At 41.7% G+C, this 19,539-nt stretch overlaps 1 protein-coding gene across 1 annotated transcript in view; it reads left to right on the top strand.

Annotated features, from left to right (window-relative positions):
• The window catches only part of b4galnt4a (beta-1,4-N-acetyl-galactosaminyl transferase 4a), a 128,947-nt gene that overhangs the window by 102,975 nt on the left and 6,433 nt on the right, over positions 1–19,539 (top strand). The window contains exons 8-13 of the mRNA XM_068723158.1: positions 4,541–4,619; positions 14,893–14,959; positions 17,677–17,835; positions 18,121–18,230; positions 19,088–19,188; positions 19,456–19,529. Of these exons, the coding sequence (XP_068579259.1) occupies positions 4,541–4,619; positions 14,893–14,959; positions 17,677–17,835; positions 18,121–18,230; positions 19,088–19,188; positions 19,456–19,529 (590 nt within the window). The remainder of the gene's footprint in view (positions 1–4,540; positions 4,620–14,892; positions 14,960–17,676; positions 17,836–18,120; positions 18,231–19,087; positions 19,189–19,455; positions 19,530–19,539) is intronic.

The raw sequence follows: 19,539 nt of genomic DNA, 5'->3' as shown, positions 1-19,539 counted from the left end.
AAGCAGGGGATGAAGGAGAGCGGGGGGGGGGGTGGACGAGGCGAAGGGAGGGTGATGGAAGAAAGAGGATTTATTGAGGCTGCAGGGAAGAGCAGCGTGATAGCTCTCTGATGGATTAGAGGAATGCATGAGAAATGGAGTGTAGAGGGGAGTGAGCGCGAGGGGAGAAAAGTGAAGTTTGTGCGTCTCCTTGGGGCAGCTCTAAACACTGGTATCATTAATGTAGTTGAGAGGAGAGCGCTCGCCGAGCACAGTCTTTTATTTAAAAGGGCCACCTGTGGGTATTGGAGAGGCAGAAATCTGGCGAGAGAGAGAGAGAGACGGGGTGACAGTCAAGATAGCGTGAATGAGAAATTGAGTTGGAAAAAGAGGGGAGATACTGGAAAAGTAGAATCACGAAATTGCTGTAGCCGGCGGGCAGATAGATGAGGTGAAGGGAAAGTAAGAGAAAGAGGACTGGTATTTACCAAGGGCAGAAAGTATACTGTTTCCATTTCCACTTCTGCTCTGCTCACGCCAAACCAGGTTAGTTATACAGAGGGTTTGTGTGTGTGTTCAATCTGTCCGTCGGTCCTCTGGATGTTGGGCACCCAGGCTTTTGTACATTTCTTTAGACAAACCCACAGTAGAACTGTTTTCTTTGAGGTGCTCGTGAAAGGAGTTTGTTTCTCAGCAGGGAAAAAAGAAAAACCCTCTATATGTTCTTGCCAAATAAATATTTCATACTTTGGATGATCCTTTCTGAATATTGTTTCGCTCCAACAGTCGCGTCTTGTGTTATCCAGCCCAGTCGAGCTCCTTTGTCTGTCTCTATCCGTTCAGCCCAATGAAGGGAAGCTGGAAACAAAGACTCCAATTAGTCAGGCAATTAGACTCTTGTTTTGTGTCCTCTACTCATCCTCTGAGTCACACGCTAATAGCTATTCTTTCCTCTTGCATCTCTCATTTGCCCTTCACATGGTCTTTTATGTTTGTTTTTTCTCTTCAGGCGTGGCGTTCTGTATGAAATCACATCTCGGTGATATTCATTGTAATGTATTTTTCCTTTTAAGATACAGAAAGCATTTATGATTTCCTCTCAGTTTCTGCTGTTCATCGCTATTTATCGCTCCTCCTTCCTATTTTTCTCTTCATCTCTTTCAACCGTAGCTCGCCTCGTTATCCATCACAGGAAGACAGTTTGACCAGTGCACCCACATACACACAGACTCGTGCAACACCTCTGTTTTTATCTCCAGTTTTTCAGTTTAGTTTAATACTTTTTTTTTAAATTCAGATAACAGCATTGTAACCATATCTTTATTTGGGTCCTCATGATGAATTTCCGTATTTTAATTTTCCAAAGAATATTTCTGTCTTATTCATGCCCAATTGAAAAAAAAACACAGACACAGATACTAAGAAATCACGCAAAGTTTAAAAAGGAAATAACTTTAAGTAGACAACTGCAGACAGGGAATTAACAAATGTCTCACCTCCACAGAGAAACTAAATTACAAGACCCCAAAATGAAATTGCTTCTGAATTGGCAATTCACAAAGAGAGTATATAAAGGATGTAGCTACACAAAAGATAGATAGATACCTGTGTGAATAGGACTTAATGTTCTGCTGTCTGCATCTGTTTATCAGTAGCCCCTTTCACACAGCCTGTTCAAGGCGGGAATTTTGCGCCTTTATTCCACCTCGCCGTTCTGTATAAAAGGTATGAACACGGAATGGGGGGGGGGCATCGTTGCTCTCCGTCACTCAGCTATGTTATGATGTGATATGATCCTTCTGTTGGTCTCCATCTTGCTCCGCTAGTGTTTTGTGTGTTTTTGTGTGTGTGAATGGGCACATTGTCTTATCTGGAATCTTGTAACGGGTAAACAGGTTTCTATTGGCTGAGCGGCTGCTATCGCTGCAGAGGTTCAGGCGCTGTGGGTGTGTTGTGTGTATTTTTAAGTTTCTGAGAGTGGCAAGGGGATAGAAGGAGTTCCCCAAAGGTTGACGGACGATAAAATGTTCAGGATGCATTTTTCTGTGGATCTCTGTATAATTATTTGTCTGTGGTTGTGTATCAGCCTGACTCTGAAACACTGTGGCGGCAGACTGCCTCCTCTCAGCTCTGACATTAGATTATCCCCCAGATGGAGTCAGATTATTGGCTGAAACAGACTAATGAAGGGTCAGGAAATGTAGCAACATCCCTAAAACCCATCTACAGTCGTCTGCTCAGGGGCAGGAACTCAATAAACTAAGGCCGCCAAAAAATATCATTTTGAGTTCAGGATGGAAAAAGACACACCAACTTGAAATTGAATTTGCTAGAATAGAGACAGTGAGATTCAATTCTCCAATAAATGCAACTTTTTGAGAACCAGTTGTGTTTTTTCGGACAGTAATATTCCCATGGTATAAATTACTTTATATTTCACTATAGACAAATCCTTCCCTCAGTCCTCTGGTTAAGATGATTACTCAATTTCCCCACATAATCATTGCATTCATTAAAGTTTCATCCGATCTAATCTAATCTAATGACTCTAATGACTGTGTTTTGTCTGAGGGGAATGCAAAGTTATTTTTTAAAGTGTGACTTAGCTTAAGGTCTTGCATGGCGTTATGTTTGAATCGTATGAGAAAGGTCATGTTGGGTGCCAGGAGCTGAAAGAGGCACTTAGGTTCGCTGAGTGCCATTTCAGCAGCTGCACAGAGAGACGTTCCCTATTCATGAGAGTGACCTTAGCACACTGTCACTGCTCTCCAGCACCTGCAATGATTTATTGGTTACAGAACGCTGGGCAGCCGGATGATACGGCGGCAATGGAGCAACACGCAACCGTCCCCCCTTGAGCTTTTGTCCTTCCCTTTCAACTTGGTCAACCACATCAGGAACAAAAATACACACACACACACACACACACACACACACACACACACACACACACACACACACACACACACACACACACACACACACACTGCCAATAAGTCTACAAAACTGTATTTTGCCAGTCTTTATCGTGAAAGACCAGGCATTTATGTCTGACAGTGCTGAAACAATCAGTCTGTTATTTATTGAACGGAAATGCTAAAGAAAAGTAGCTGGCTCTGGCTTCTCAGTGTTACAATTTTTCTGCTTGTCTTTTTGAGTTTTGAACTGCTGGCTGGGCAAAACAGGCAACTTTAAAATGGCACCTAGGGCTCTGGGGACTTGTTAAATAGGCGTCTGTCACTTTTGTCATTTTATAGACTAAAATATTTCATCTTTTTAACTTGTGAACATGCATATTACTCGAGAAGAAGGATACCCTCACGCAGCAAAAGTTTCTCTATTTGCTTGCTTGCCATTGTTTCATGTTATCTCCTGTTTTTGTGGGGCTATTTTCAATTCAAAACACAGACTTCATCAAAGAAGATGAGCTTTTGTTTGTTTCAGGAGACAAACAGGAGACAGGAGAGAGAAACCGGGCCATGACAGAGAGCGCAAAGGAACCGGAAACAAAGACAGAAAATGAGCAGCAAAACAGAGCAAGCCATCGCACATCATATTAAAACTCCATAAAAATGGAGGCGCCAAACGACTCCAAAGTTCAGAGTAGCAAATGTTTTACAAATAACCAAGATGTGGCAAACACAATCGACATGATCCTGTTTATAGGAATTAGATTCTCCAAGATGCAATGTCATTTTATCTATCAAAGAATAGCTTTTCTATGCATTTAAGGCATTTGGGGTTTTTTTTAAGTGCATTTATACACTGTAGATGTGTAGTATATATGCATACATGCATAAACATGATTGTATGCACTGCCCAACAATGTGTGTATTCAAATATGTATGTATGTGTGTGTTTGTAGAGCTAATGATGCGAGGAACAGTGCTCGGGTGTTGCTCATTCAGCAGCAGATGCTGGCCTATTATCCGAGCTGTGTTTTTGATAAGAAAATTGTCGCTTGGTTGTGTGTGTGTGTGTGTGTGTGTGTGTGTGTGTGTGTGTGTGTGTGTGTGTGTGTGTGTTTCATCAGGGCAGGGAATAACATGCACAGTAAAACTTCAAATCAGATCTTTACTCAGTCTAAGCAGGAGATCCAGAAAAATACTGGAGCTTGTGTAAGTGTAAAATGTTGATTTATGTGGAGCATCGATTTTCTTCCTCACCGTCTCAGAAGGAGTGTTTTATTCAGGACCCGAGGCTGATGATATCCTGGCTCACAGCCGTCTCTTTTGCCATCTTGCCTGTAGCACAGATTTATACTTTCTGCTGATTAACCTGTCTATTCTCAGGTCCAGTTGCTATATGTTTTTATGACTATTCTGTGCTGTTAAAGTCAAACTGTTTACCTTACTTCACTGCAGTCTCATTAAACCCTGTAATAGCTTTAGTTTTTTGTGACCCAAAGTTGCTCACAGTTGTATTTCTGGTCGGTCTCCACACATAACAGATCCGAAGGTGGAAAGAGCTGCAGTGGCCTATTATAGAAGATAGATTCTTTCTTTTTTTCATTTTTTTCATCAGCGTCAAATATCTAACAATAGCTCTCTCTCCCCCTCAGCCTAATCTCGTCCAGACGATACTACTTTGAGATCCTCCACAAGCAGGATGACAAGGGCTCGGATCACGTGGAGGTCGGGGTAAGTGGACCCATCTAATCACATGAGCTCACTTCCTCTGCTCTACCTCTCTGTCTACACGTCTTTTCCCTCCCCAGTCATTTCATTCTAGCTTACTCTTAACATATGAAAATGCTTCCACCGAGCTTTGACCATTGGAAGAACAATTTTCATTTCATTTTCACTTGTAACCTGTGTTTAACAGAGTCAGAGTGGTGGCTGGTGACAAATGAAAGGAAGCATTTGAAGTGGAAAGATCTCCTCTCCTCTCCTTTGCATTTTCCTGATTTTTTCTTTGGTCTCATCTGATCAAAACTGCATGCCATGAATGACCTCCTTGTTGTCATGCTGGCTTCCCCTACGACAGGGAGCAGCTATTGTTCTATTCCTGCTTCTGTCATCCATTTCCTCCACCATCTCCCTCTCATACTGCACTTCTTGTTGGTTTTCCCTCGGTCTGTATCTTTGTTCTGTACTTTTTGTTCTTCTTCTATTAACTTTCCGTTTTCCCTCCCATTCTCTTCGACTCTCCACTGCACCATTTCTCTCTCAGTGGTGGTGTTCTGCACCTCGGGCCAAGCTCAGAGATGAGTGGTGCTTAATTTTGAGATGAAGTTTCAAACGAGAGCCCACACGCCTTGTGTGAGCGTGTACTTTGAGTGGGAGGGTAGATGGAAAAAAGAGATCACTGATGCGCGTGTGTGTGCCTGTGTGTGTGGAATGAATCTCTTAACAAGCCCCGGGTTATTGCCATCATGGTGACCATCATCATCAGCAGAGCTGGAGTTGCTCTCTCCTTTCACAAAACTTCAGTGTCATTTTTTTGCACCCTGATGGTTAATGATTTTGTACTTCTTTCTCAGTCTATCTTTATCCCTTGCAAACTCTGTGTGATTGCCCCTGGCTACTCTCATCTGCCGTATTTCTGTCTTCCTATTAGCTCTTGTTAGTTTCTTCCTGGGTCTTTATATATTCTAAACTCTCGTCATATTTTTTGTTGTGTTTTTCACCGTGTTTCCACAAGCCGCTCCTTAACCTTGGCCACAGGTTCCAGCACTATTGTGCTCTTTTCTGTGTTTTTCTTGCCTCTCAAGAAACCTTCAGTCCAGGAGAATCACTTGTGAACCCGATGAGATGTGGGCGAAGAACTGTGTGTGTGTGTGTGTGTGTGTGTGTGTGTGTGTGTGTGTGTGAGAGAGGGAGGCATGCATCTACTTTACAGTCATGCCATACTGACACTTGGGCCTCCAGTCTGGCTCGGTAATGGTGAATCTGGCACAGTCAGCTGAGAATTACCCATGTCAAGGTTTTCACACAGGCTGTATGACATGTACTGTTGGTGGCAGGTCTCCCATGTATTATTCTGTTGCTGTGGGATGCTGTGGGTCGTTGGTGTGGGTGTGTTATGAATATTCAGCTGATGATGTGCGAGTGTGACTAATAAATTACAGCCTGTGACAGCCACATCCCAGTGGCAAACAAATTACTTATTTGGAGAGCCTCTGTATCGGACAAACGGACTGAGTTGGTGGGAAAGGCCACAATTCAATCAAATCTTTATGTTCCTGGTATTGCTGTTATTGTGTCCTTGTTGCTGGACTGGTGAATCCCTACTGTCTAATCTGGCGGCCAGTGGGGTGGGGGGGATCATGAGGAGGTTGGATGGGTCAAACAAATACAGGAGACCACTGTTCCATGTAACAGACATGTACCTATTATAACCCTAACCAGGATCTTTTAGGATCTAAGCCTAACCAACTGACTAAGTAGACCTAAAAACTATACCATGGAAGTTTATTTTGGAAAGAGACTGTATACATGTACGAGTGGAAACTGTATGTGTCCTGTGCACACGGAAGTTTATTTTAAAAAGGCGCTGTGCATGTAGTGAGCGGATACAGACACACAGTCCCCAGGATACTCAAATCATTGAAGCTGGCTCAACTTTTGCGACAACATGGCATATCATCTGGCAAATACAAGCAGACATGTTCCTTTAGTAGCATTACACCGCTCATCGTAATGTGAATGGTGTAATTCTGAGGGGAACTGCAGAGTTGGCAATAATTCTCAGTGAGGTTGTCGCTACAGTTTGACCCCTATCACATAACATATAGAGTAGTCTGTTTTTCCACTGCTAACTTAAAAATGTTGATGGGAGCAGTTTTAAAATAGATATACAATTGATACAATGTTTAAACTTTATGTCCTGGATAATATTTAGTCTTCTCACTGATAGCTGTAGCATCATACCCACAAAAATACAGACCCGTACTAAAGTACTAAAAAATACAACATTTTGCACTGAGAATTAAGAAAGATGCATGGCGGTGAAACTAAAGGTGTTGGTCTCTTAATCACAGATTGTTGGCTTGATCTAAGGACAAAGACCGAATGGACACAGATGTTTAAAAAAGGGAGAGGAGACAGAAATAAGGGGGACATAAGAAATGGGACAGGAGTCTGCAGAAAGATAAATATACTGGAGGCCACTATATGAAGTATTCCTGTTCTCTGCACCTCATGGTATTTCTCATTCAAATCATTCAGAACAGTGTTCATGTGATTATGTCTGCCAGTGAATCAAGGTCATGTGGCCATCTCAGTCCCCCTCCCCCCAACTACTCATGAGGCCATCAAAGTGGGTTTGTACTAGTAGAAACGATTTAATGAAGCGTATAAAAGTCACGCAGCAAATCAAGATAGTGTGTGAGAATGTGTGCGTGTGTGTACGCAGCGCTGTCTTAGTAAGTCCCCCGTGTGTGATTTAGCAGCGGAATACATTTCACACCTTGACAAAAATAGCAGATTTACCGTGACCAGCCCACAACAGCATAAGCCCAGGGCTCACATAAATCCGCAGAAACCCAGGCACTCATTTGTTAAACAGCAGATAGCGTGGATTCACAGCTCTTTCTCCTGTGTTCTGTACCAAGCTGTGATTGCATGGTCAAAGGTGGGCTGTTCCTCTGGGAAAGTATTTGTTTAGCAGAGCTTGTTATGGAGAAACAAGAGGGTGTAAATATCAGATAACACACAAGTGCAGTCTGGAAGTTACCTTTTGGCAAGAAAATAAGAAAGAGAACCCTTGTTCTCTCTGTGTTGGTCCCTTTCTTTTCCATCGTGTGAAGGAATTAGAGGGGATGGCTGCAGGAAGGCGGAACATAAACAACATTAGAGACAGGAAGAGACAGGTTAGGAATACACTGTGCCTTTCTCAAGGGGGTGGAAACAACTGCATTTGTATGTATGAACAGCGGGGCAATAAATGAGATTGTTGAGTTGTAAGAATGAGTAGGCGCGTTGCTAAATCTGCAACCTGGCATTCAACATTTCCACTACTACGCTCAACGCTCTTTTCTTCTAATTAATTTCAAATAAACTCTTTAGAGTGACGACTGTTTTTTTAAGACTTGGTGAGATTCTTAAATGTCATCTGGATCTCTGTCAGTGACACACAGGACCTTTCCACTTGCCTAATGGAAAACATCTCTTGCTTATTAGTCTTGTGGCAGAATGAAGGAAAGTGTCGGCCATTAAGCGGTGTGATTGAGAGGTGGAGGGAGAAGGAGAAACAAGAGAAGAAAGTCACGCCTTAATTAGTAATGGCAACTTTATGGAGAGGCATGGGTGTTGGATTCAAATGCAGGATTTTAATGGCCTCGTTTTTATCACTTCTGCCAGACCAAGCCTCAAACTGCCGGCCGATTAATACACACATCCATGTATGCACATGCACCCATCTAACCCTAACCTCTGCAGACTCATGGGTGCATTCACTTAGGCCCAACCATACACACACAGGCCTCTCAGCATCTGCCAATATAAATCAGTAGTGGCCCGTGTGACCTGGAGCCAGCTGTTAAAGTATATTGTGTGTGTCGTTTTACTTTGGAAATAATTCTGCTTTCTCTCAGTTTCTTTACCACTTCAACACCTTTCAGGGTCGACTTCAGTTCAGCAAGGAGTCATATTGTTTTGCCTCAGTTCACTTTTCTGTTTTTACTGTGCTTGTTTTCACATCTTTTCCACTTCCATCATCTCATTTACTTCGCTCTTTATCATTAACATGCAGACATTTACTTGCTCTTTCCAAACATTACCTTTCTTTGCTTTTTGACACGCATGTTAAGATCTCAGATTAAGATGAAGGTGTGTGTTTGTTGGTCTTTTCAAATTGGAGGTCATGTATATGAGTGGATATGGCAAAAAAGCAGCAACACCAGCATTAACCTCGCCAACAATCGTTCTTTAATGGCGTGTCATGCTTTTACTGCAATGCCCATTGTCTTCTTATCCTCTAGAGGGCAACATCAATGCCAATCAATACGACTGTAATGATTGCACGGTGATCATCCAGGCTCGCTCTCATGAGGATGATGAAAAGTGCAAGACATGGACATACATTCTCAATGGGAAGAGCTCATCATATAACTGAATATTATTCTTATTCATGTTATTTCCCTCTGTAAAAACCACTGGGTGAACATTACTTTAAAGCCTTTAGTAGAGCCGATGCTCATGTTTCTCTTCCTGTCTTTCATTCCAACACTTTGTCTTGTCATCATACAGATTTGATCAGAACACCGTCCCACACATGGCATATCGTTTTTAACATTAAAAAGGAAGCTACGTAGTGTTACGTCACCCTTGCTCATTGTGTCCTTTTCAGATTAACTTTCATATCTTACCAAGTGCTTCTCTGTGCCACTGAGACACTGCATGTTATCAATGAGAAAGTGTAATATTTGGAAAATGTGACTTGAGTAGTTTTAAATTATAATAGCCTTGAGCATGTAGCCGTTTCTCTTTAGGTCGTATGACCCAAATCTTTGTTCCCTGCATGTTCGGTGGCTCTAGAGTACAGTTTTTATTGTTCATTGCACTTTTGGCGTCGTTGTTATCAAGCACCTTGTGTTTAAACACACACTGGTGTTAGCATATTCAGGTCATGTTGAATGTGTCAGATTACATTCTGCCGTTGTATTTTATCGTTGGATGTTTTTTTTAGTGTGCCATTAGCTGCTTTAGTGCAGTCATGTCAAAGCAATTTTTACGTGTTATTCCTGTGTTATCTCGTTTCCAGTAAGCAATATGTTGACCAAAGTCTGTGGCTGCAGAGCAAACAAATGGGATCTTGAGAGGGGTGCAAGGACATCGTTCATGTCAGGGAAGTTTGGCTTGATTTGAATGTAGTGAAAGTGTTAGTGTGACTAACTGGTTCCCCCTCAGAGCACGCAGGGCATCGCTGTAAACGCACGCACTACGACGTGCCGGTAATTGCTACGGATATTGGGCTCATTTGTCTTTCTGAAACGTCTGGTCTGAGAGACTATGGCTAATGTATAATTCAACATAGAAAATAAAACACCCCGCCACTGTATCCACCTCCTCATCTCTCTTTGAATATTGGTCCTTCGTCCCCAGGCGCGACTTGATATGACATGGAAAAACAAGCCACTGTTTTCACGTCAGTGTGACAGGGAATAGAGAGGCATGTAAGTGTTTAGCTCTGTTTAGCTGTCAATTGGAATAAGAGCATAATCAGTCATGAGCTTTATGTCGTTGTTTCCATGCTGTAGCTTTTGCTTAGGTGCTTTTCCGGCTCTTCTTTGCTGTCTGCTTCCTTGTCAACTCTCATTGTATTAAGGTTCTACAACCGTATCAGCAGAGCATCAAACGACCGCAGTCTTTTGTGTCTTCTATGCTCTGCTGGGGGAGGTATCTGCTGAGAGCCTGTCAGGAGTTTCTCCTTGATGCTCTCTCAGGCTCCCGTCACAGGGCAGCACCATAGCTCCATGCTTCACACTTTCCATTACTGCCAGTGTTAGAATTCAAACTCTGTTTCTCTCCCTACCAAAGCTGTCATAACTTTTCTTGCATCCCATCAGTAAATGGAGCTTTTCCTTGTCATTGCTTGTCATCTCACATGTTGTATCCCTATTCTTGAGAAACAAGTGTATCATGATTTAAAGTCGGGTCATAAACACTGCGTTGAATAGCGAGTTTTATCAAAGAAAAGCATGTCTGGTAAAATATTTGCTTTTCCACATTGTTTGGCTAGCACAAGTCGACATGCACCAAAAGGACTGCTTTCATTTTCTCAGAGTACAATGTAGGTTGTGTTGTAGAGTGAGCTCGATCTGCCAGAAGTCCTCCAGGTTTTCCATTCTTCACAAAGTTCAAAGTTACAGCCTCGATGCTATGTTTGTCACAGACGAAGCAGTGTTTCAGATATCACATTTATAATGCAATATTACAACATGTAACACGCATATCAAATTACACATACCATTCATAAAGCATCAGTTAACTTATCCGCTGGTTGCCTGGTAATCTCACGAACAACAATGTAAAACCATTTAAAATCATTTTTGTAATGTTAATTAGTGAGCTTTAGAGGTGGCGAATTGTATTACCATTGGACAGAACCAGGATAGCTGTTTCCTCCTGTTTCCAGTCTCAATGCTAAGCTAAGCTACTCGGCTGTTGGTAAGAAAGTGAACAAGCATAATCCCAGTAACGTGGAAGTGTTCCATAAATTACCATGACAGCAGATATGAGAGCATATATAGAACATATTTCACACATGTCTGACAGCTGACTGGTTGCTCATCACACAAATCGTTGCCATGTACAGTATGGTTCTGTGGACTACAATAGAATAATAAGTGCCACATTCCCCTAAACCCAACCAAAGGAGACAAAGAGACAAACACTGAAAGGTTGTTGATATGAGCTGTCATTGGCTTGTTAGCTGTCACCGCAACTAAACAAAATAATTATTGGTGTTTTGGCAACATGTCAGACTCCATTAAGTCACCGCTTCTACGGCCGAACATTCAAACTCAAAATGAGAGATCACAGACCAAATAGTGGTTCAAGGAAAGTTCATGAGACTTATTAACAGTTCTCACTATTACCAGAACAATGTCTCTTCAGACATCTCCTCAGTAACAACATCCACTCTATTTGCACCTTGGCCGAGAGATAGAACTTTCTAACTGCTACATCTAGTCTGTTTGAGAAGGATGATGACGATACATTTTGTCAACCATACATGTCAAACTCTGCAGGACTCACAACTCAAACCTCAACCTCCATCTTTTTCTCTCACTGTCTTCCATCATAAACCACAACTCTGAGAACAAACAAGCCTTCCTGAAGCAATATTTACCTCACATCTCAAGATCCTTTCTCTCACAACTCAACTTCGACAGCTTGGATAATATTTATGTTTGTCAGCGACTATCATCATAGATCACATATATGTTTGAATGATGAGGCTATTTTGTTATTGTCAATAAATCTCATGAAAAGGCCAAAAATAACAATGCAGTATTTTGTCTCAAAATACCAGCTTCCATGTCTATGTCTCTCAGCTCCATTCAGTCCTACTGAAGATGTATATTTTTTGGGGTTTAGTCACAAATATATACTTTAAATATTGACAAAGGCTAAGTGATAAAAACGGCTAGGCACTGTAGTTTTTAGCAAATGTTAGAGGAGTAAACAAAAAAAGTGCATTCCTTGAGAACTATTTTCAGCCTTGGAATAATACACATTTGATGCGCTAGTGAATAAGGTTGAGTCACCTTTCGTGACATATTCTTCAATCTTAGTCTCCAACATTTGGAAAGTGTCTCATGTGGTGCAGTAGCCTTAATAACTACAATTTCCAGGCTGTCCTGCCCTCAAACAATCGATGTAATTGTAAAGGTGCCCTGTTCTGAATGACCATGCTGGCTTACCAACCTACCTTGTATAAATATATAAATAACAGTGTAGTACTAGTCTCTTCCTGTCTTTTTCCCTCAGGCTGGTGTCGTCAGGCGTGTTATCATCTGTCTTGTTCCGCTGTCCACACTGCCACAGACTTTTCTCTGTTTACCACCCTACTAATTTGGGCCTTAAGCCAAGTGTCTGTGATTGAGCCACTGAGAAAGAAAATAGAAAACTGATAGAACGCACGCAGCCAACCTCTCTGTCCTCTGCTGAACAAATTGACACGGACAATGTCTGGACAGCCTTTTTGTCAAGTTGAGCCGTCTGATTCGATTCAACTTAATTCTACTTATTCCCCAGAAGATCCAGGACATGACTGTGAGACTGCTAAATGGAAGTGTTTACTTTCTTTTGATCTTATTGGACCTGAAATCTAAATTGATTTTTATCTATAATGCAAATGGTGAGATAGTTTCATTATGTTATTCCCTATTCATAGTGCCTTAGGCTTTGGAGTAGCCGATTGAATTGAAGGAAACGACTTGTTGGTGTGTGTGTGCACGTGCACGTCTACTCCAGCAGGCAACAAAGCACACACTCTTTGTGTGAGTTGGAGCAAACACCCTCTTTGGCCAGCTGAATGAAAACAATATCCAAACCTCATATGTCACTGGGTGGTCCAGGAATGACGAAACGTGATGAAGCAACACTGCTTGCTGCCCATTGCTATTTTGCTCTGCGATTGGTACTTTTTATCATTTCCCCTTGGATATTGATTTTCTTTCCTCTCTGTTGAACTTATGGGGCCAGCGAGCAGGCCTCTGCTTCTTGCTGCTGCTCCCTGTCAACACTATTTCACAGAGGACACACATGCACACACAGGATACCCCCCCCCCCCCCCCCCACACACACACACACACACACACACACAGTCTTGTACTTCTATCTTTGTGAGGACACTCATTGACATAAAGCATTCCCTATTCCCTTACCCTGAACCTTAAACAGGCTGTTGAAGGTCTGTCCCAAACTGAGGATTGGCCAAAATGTCCTTATTTTCCCAAAAAACACTCAAATTGTCCCTCAAAAAGATAGCTGTGCAAGTACGCACATACACACACGCATAGAGAAATGCTTTGTGTATGTGTACACATAAAAAGCACAGACACACCAGGTCAATACCTCCCTTGGAGGAATTAATCAGAGAATATATGGGGCTCGACAATGAACTGGAAAAAAATAACACAATAGGCCAAACAGGTTCACTTACAGCATTTCAAGTGCTCTTAAGGCCGATGTGACGGCACCAGAATGTCAGGTTTCGACCCTGGGATTGACTCTCTCCCTACATGCAGCTGAACAACCCATGCCAACAGTCAAAGCATCAACTGTCACTGACTCATTTAAAATGTAACAAAAAAAAACATGCTTTGTTTTGAGTTGCATTTTGTTGCAAAAAATAGAACCACGCTCTATGTATTTTTTTTTATTTTGCAGCAAAGCAGCCAGCCAATCACAGCCCACACTGTTGTAATTAAAAGCACCAGAAGAAGACCATCACACCAGAAAAAGCTAGGAAGACCTTGAGATACGATTTTTCTTTTGTCAAGTCACTGCTTCCTAGTTCAAGTCAAATGTAAAAATACACCTCATAAGTTAAAACTCACACGTGGTCTCCACTTTTTTTGCTGTTTGTTGATTCAGGCTTTGACAGCCGTCTGCCTCGACCTTGAGGACAATCACCCTGAAATAACGACACAATGCTGAAGCCTTGGGAGGCCTGTCGAGCTGCTCCCTGCTGCTGCTCAGCATGATGTCGCGCTGCGTCCTTGTTTGTTGTTCTTTTATATGTGCACTCCTTTGGGTATGTGTGCCTCTGTGTTCATGTGGCAGGTGTGGAGGAGTAGCATACAATATACATGAAAAATCTTACAAAACAAATGCTGGGCAATCTAAAACTGTGTGCGTGCGTGCGTGCGTGCGTGCGTGCGTGCGTGCGTGCGTGCGTGCGTGCGTGCGTGTGTGTTACATGCACACGTGGAGGTATTTGCATGAGCCTAAGGAGGGTGTTTATATTTGTATTCTCAACCCGGGGGCTGGAAAATGACCTGTCTCCTGTCATTATATCCTTGGTAACCAGAAGTGACGTGGTAATTGTGAAATCTATTTAAAAGAATTGTAGCTTCTCTCCCCCCACGCTTCTCTCTGTTTTCAGGTCATTACTAGATCTTCCTCTTCACACCTACTTGTCACGGCTCTGTTCTCGCTCTGCTCGCTGTCTATTTTCTCTTGTTTTTTTCTTTTCTTTTGCTCCTTCAGTGGCCTCACGTTTCTTGTTCTCTGCTCATGTGCCACACTTTTTTTTTTTCTCACTCTGGCTGAGTGTGTTTATATAGAAACCCAGCATCGGATCAATCCTGTGATGCTGCTAAGATCAATAACACAGAGAGTGTCACAGTTTAGCCAGCAAACAGTGATGGATGAATTCCACTCACCTTATACTTTCCACATGTTGACATTTAGTTTTCTACCCTGACTTAATCCTCCCCCTCTCTGCTTTCACACACAGTGGCGTCCGTTCCTCCCTGGTCTGAAATATGAAGTGATAGACTCAGCCTACATCTCCCTGTACACAGGTAAGAGCTATTCTGCCATGTCGATGTACTGCATGAAAAGCTTTGAACATAAATTTCATGATGAATTATTAAATTTACTTTAAAGTGTTTTGTTATTTGCATACACATGGGACTCTTTAATGATCTTTTCTATTTCTAGTGTTTTTGTGCTCAGAGCTTGCCAAATAGAAACAGGAAATGATGCAAACTTCATTAGTCTTGTCTGGTATCGATCGGTAGTTTAATGTCACAGAATCAGCCTTCTTTGAATCAAAATGTGCTTCTCTCTTGTCCCTTAAACAAACTCGTATAAGTCTTGATGAAGGCTTAAAATCATATATCATATTTAGTTTCTTCTCTCAGAGGAGAAGCTGCAGATTGCCCTTTTGGGAGTATGACATGTCTTCTCTATGTGGGGCCAAAGAGAAGATACTGAATGCAATAGATGCTCTATTTTTCTCCATAGGTGTCATTCGTAGCAGAGATGAGAGCACAAGCTCCCAAGTAGATCTCCAGTCTAGCCTCTATAGCTCCAAGAATAGCAGTGTGTCTCAGGGATTCAGCCTCGTTAACAAGGGAAAATGCCAGCTACACAGAGAATGATGTGTGGAGTTGTCATTTTGGGCAAAGCTGCAGGTTGCTGGGGATGTATGCCTTCTTGTGTGTGACTGGCTCTGACAGGCAAGAAGGAGGCCTTGTACAGTTTATGAGGTCACTTGCTGGATACCATGTCCTCATCTGTCTTCCTCCACCCTTCCATCCCTACTCCTCCCTTCATGTCATGCTCTCTATCTTACCGGGTTTCTCCATTTTGTCACTGTAGAAAGTGTTTGATATTCATTCCCGTTTGACACAGAGAAACCTTGTGTAGGCTTTCCCAGTTTAATTAGGTCTCTGATTGGCTTTCAGTTAACATCACTGTGAGTTCAGCAGTTGTAGCGGGTGAAGCTAGGGTTGGTAATCTGGAGAAACTAGCTATAGAACGCTAGATTTAAAATAAATGATTCAACCGAAAAAACCCAGCCTAGTGTTGACAATTCTTTTTCCATGCAAGTAGCGCCAAAAGTCACTAAATCTAGTGAGAAAGTTGCCAAGTCTGTAACACTGCCGCCTTCCCTTCAACCTCGCTACAAAACCACTCCCCCAAAATGATCATCAACGTACACAACGAACATGGCTAATGTTAGTACTCACAGCTGTCACACTAGCAGAGTGCATGGGCAGAGTGTGCATAGACAGACAGACAGACAGACAGACAGACAGACTTATTATAGTCCTGCAACAGCCACGGATACCGGATTATTTTTTTTATTGATTGCTGTCGGAATATAAAGATAATTTCAACAAATATATCAAGAACAAACAAACATCCACAAATATGTTGTCTAGCTTTAATAAGAGCATTTCAGTTTCCAATTCATGGCCAAACTGTGAGCCTCATTCTCATCAGGTAAACAATTTGTCATCCATAGAGCTGAGATGGGAAGAGATGGGTGGTTCAGCAACCAGTGTCCGATTGGTCAAATGCTGTACACCCATAAATATTTAGTAATCCTGAACTCACTTTTTCTACTCATGTTTTTGGAAAACCAGGAACAATTGTGCCAAACTGGTGCTGAAAAGTGCTTTTGTTTTACTACCCATGTAAGAACTTATCTTTTAATTGAATATTTCCAGAATGTAGTATCTCATCTGAATGGGTTTCTCAACATCCATCTTCATAAACACAAAAACCCTGCTGATCAAAAACAGTTTAAGTGTGTGTTATTGAATTTTTACAAATGAAATCATCCTGTATGTCATTCAATTATTGACCATGGCACATTTGCAGGGCAGTTCAATGCAGCTCTAAATACTCCACTTCAGCTGTTAATGAATTTATACCATCACACATACATACGGATTTACTACAGAGACCAGGAAATTAAAATAGGCACAGAACTCTAAATTGTTTCCATATTTGCTTTTCATTACCATGTGGATGAGATCTAAATATCTATGCCATACAGAAATAGTGCTGTATTTTTTTTTAATCACAACCCAACTACATCTGTGCAACATGATATAAATGAATCAAAAGAAGGAGAAGGAGAGTTCTGTTGTTTTCCTTGTTTGTTTGCATCTTGTGAGGATTTCAGTAACGTAGATAATTAATTATTCTTGCCAAAGGCTTGCGTGTAGTGTAAACCAGGTATGTGATCAGCAGATGTCTTATTGTTGGAAGAAACAGAAGACACTCAGTGTGCACAGAGAGACACACACACACACACACGTACTGAACGTGCACACTCCACCCTAAAAATGATGCTGACCACCACGTTAATTGTAAAGCATTTCTCCCATCAGCCCTTGCTCCGACATGCCATTAATCACAGATGCTCTCCCCTCCTTCTCTGCTATCGATTGGTATAATTATGACTCTGCTCTGTATTTGTTTTCTTCCAACTTTTTTTTCTGATCCTCTCACTTCATCCTCAGTTCTGTTTCTGCTCTCTTCCTCTTCTCCCTTTGCTTCCATCCTCTCTGCTTCGCCTTTTGTCTTTTTTTTTTCTCCCTGTTTTTCACATTTTCATGGTCGGTAAAGATTTATGATGATTGCGATATTATCTTTCCAACAGCTAACGTAAAATTTGCCCAGCATTAAATCAAACATTCACATAAAAACAGCGAAATAATGATCTTCCCCTTTCCCTATACTACATCATCTCTGCCTCACTTTCTGTCTCTGTATTTTTCAGACGAGTCCAATCTGAAGATGAACAGTGTGGACCACATCCCCCAGACCTTGGCCAGTCACATCCGTCTCCCAGTGGAGTCTCAGAGTCTGCAGGGAGGCAGCGTCACGCAGCACGGAGCGGATATGCTGAAGCCGGACCCCAGGGACACCTTCTACAGCAGTAAATCTAACAGTCATCGTTTCAGGCTGTCCTCATCCTGATTTTCTGGCCTGTCATTTTCTCTATCTGACTGATTGACTGTCTGCCTCACAGTCTCTCTGGCTGTCAGTTCAGCTGTATCAGACTCTTGTCATTTCGTCTGGCTTGCTGTTTTCCTCCTCGTTTTTGTCGTTGCCTTGATCATCTCCCAGCTTTCTGACTCTTAAGTTTGTCAAAAGCAGAATTCCATTATACACATTTGTTTGTACCAGATCTCAAATATTTATCTCTCTTTCTCCTCCTCAGCTCCTATGATCAACCCCTCCCGACTGGAAAATGTTCTACCGGCATGTCTCTACTCGCCAACATATGTTGTCAAAGATTTTCCCATCGCCAGATACCAGGGTCTGCAATTTGTAAGTCACCTTCCCTCTGGGTCAGAAAAAGACCTGCGGTCATCTCAACATTGCCTCTTTGCTTTCGCTCTGATATAGACAGATTTTAGACCATATTTTAAGAACGTCATTATATGTTTTAAAAATGCATAAAAACCTGTAAATATTTAATTATTGACAGTATAACTGATTATTTTTCGTCATATACACAGATTCTGTATACTCACATAATGACGAAGGCTAAGACTAGACTTCTACTATATCTTCATTTTTCAACCTTTAATAACCTTAATTCAAACAAAACGTATATATATATATATATCTATTAAATGTAATTTCAATGTCAAATTGCTTAGTCAGTCAGTATGTGTGAGAGAGTGAGTTCTTACTAAAATTAGACCTATGTGCTTATCCAAATTATTATGAATATCATGACAGTATTATTTTAACTTGCTTAAAAGTATGCCTTTGCAGAGTCTGCATAATATTCAGATCAACTGGCTAGAGAAGAATAGAGCAGAGAAGCTAGGTCTATGCTGGTTTGGTGTCACAACTGAATCTCTCCTGTTGTATCGGAACACATTGAGGACGCATGAGGGAGGTAGTGTTGAGCGCTGCTCCCCCCTTTAGGACAACCGGAGTTACTGCAGTGGCTGCAGAGATTAAGTGGAAATTAGAGCCACATAAACATAGCAAATCCATTTTAGATTTGACAGGAACCGCTGTAGCAAACACAAAGCATGATGGCAAGAGGCTGATTTTGATTAAATGCTGGTATTAATATAATCCTTAAATAATACTACTAAATGAAAATCAACCCCTTTTTAAGTGTTTTCTGAGGTTATTGAATATTTGATTGACATTACATTTTTCTTTAGGTCTATCTGTCCTTCGTTTACCCAAATGACTTCACACGTCTCACCCACATGGAGCGAGAGAACAAGTGTTTCTACAGAGAGTCCCCTATCTACTTGGAGAAGTAAGGACATCATTGCTTTTAGCGCTCGGAGAGCAAAGAGAACATTTGTCTCTGTCTTATATATATGAGCGAGTACACTGATTATGCAGAATAACTGCTCAAGTGTCTGTGAATTTGATGGCAGTGATTCATTCGACCTCTCACCAAGAGACTAAGTTTATTATGCTGCAAGGTACATTGAAACGTCAACCTTCTTTTAATGCGCGGGGTTGTGTGCGTTAATGTGTGTGTTTATGGGTGTGCGCTGCCTCCTCTTGTGTCTGCCAGGTTTGGTTTCTACAAATATATGAAGATGGATGAGGAGGAAGATGACAGACCGTTCTTCTTCCCTAACCCAGATGGTAAACTAAT

Source organism: Cebidichthys violaceus, unplaced genomic scaffold (assembly GCF_023349555.1).
Source record: "Cebidichthys violaceus isolate CVI_PGR_0920_01 unplaced genomic scaffold, fCebVio1.0.p SCAF_3, whole genome shotgun sequence".
In the NCBI taxonomy this organism is placed as follows: domain Eukaryota; kingdom Metazoa; phylum Chordata; class Actinopteri; order Perciformes; family Stichaeidae; genus Cebidichthys; species Cebidichthys violaceus.
The sequence above is the reverse complement of the archived record's forward strand: the minus strand, read 5'-3'. Positions and strand labels throughout refer to the sequence as shown.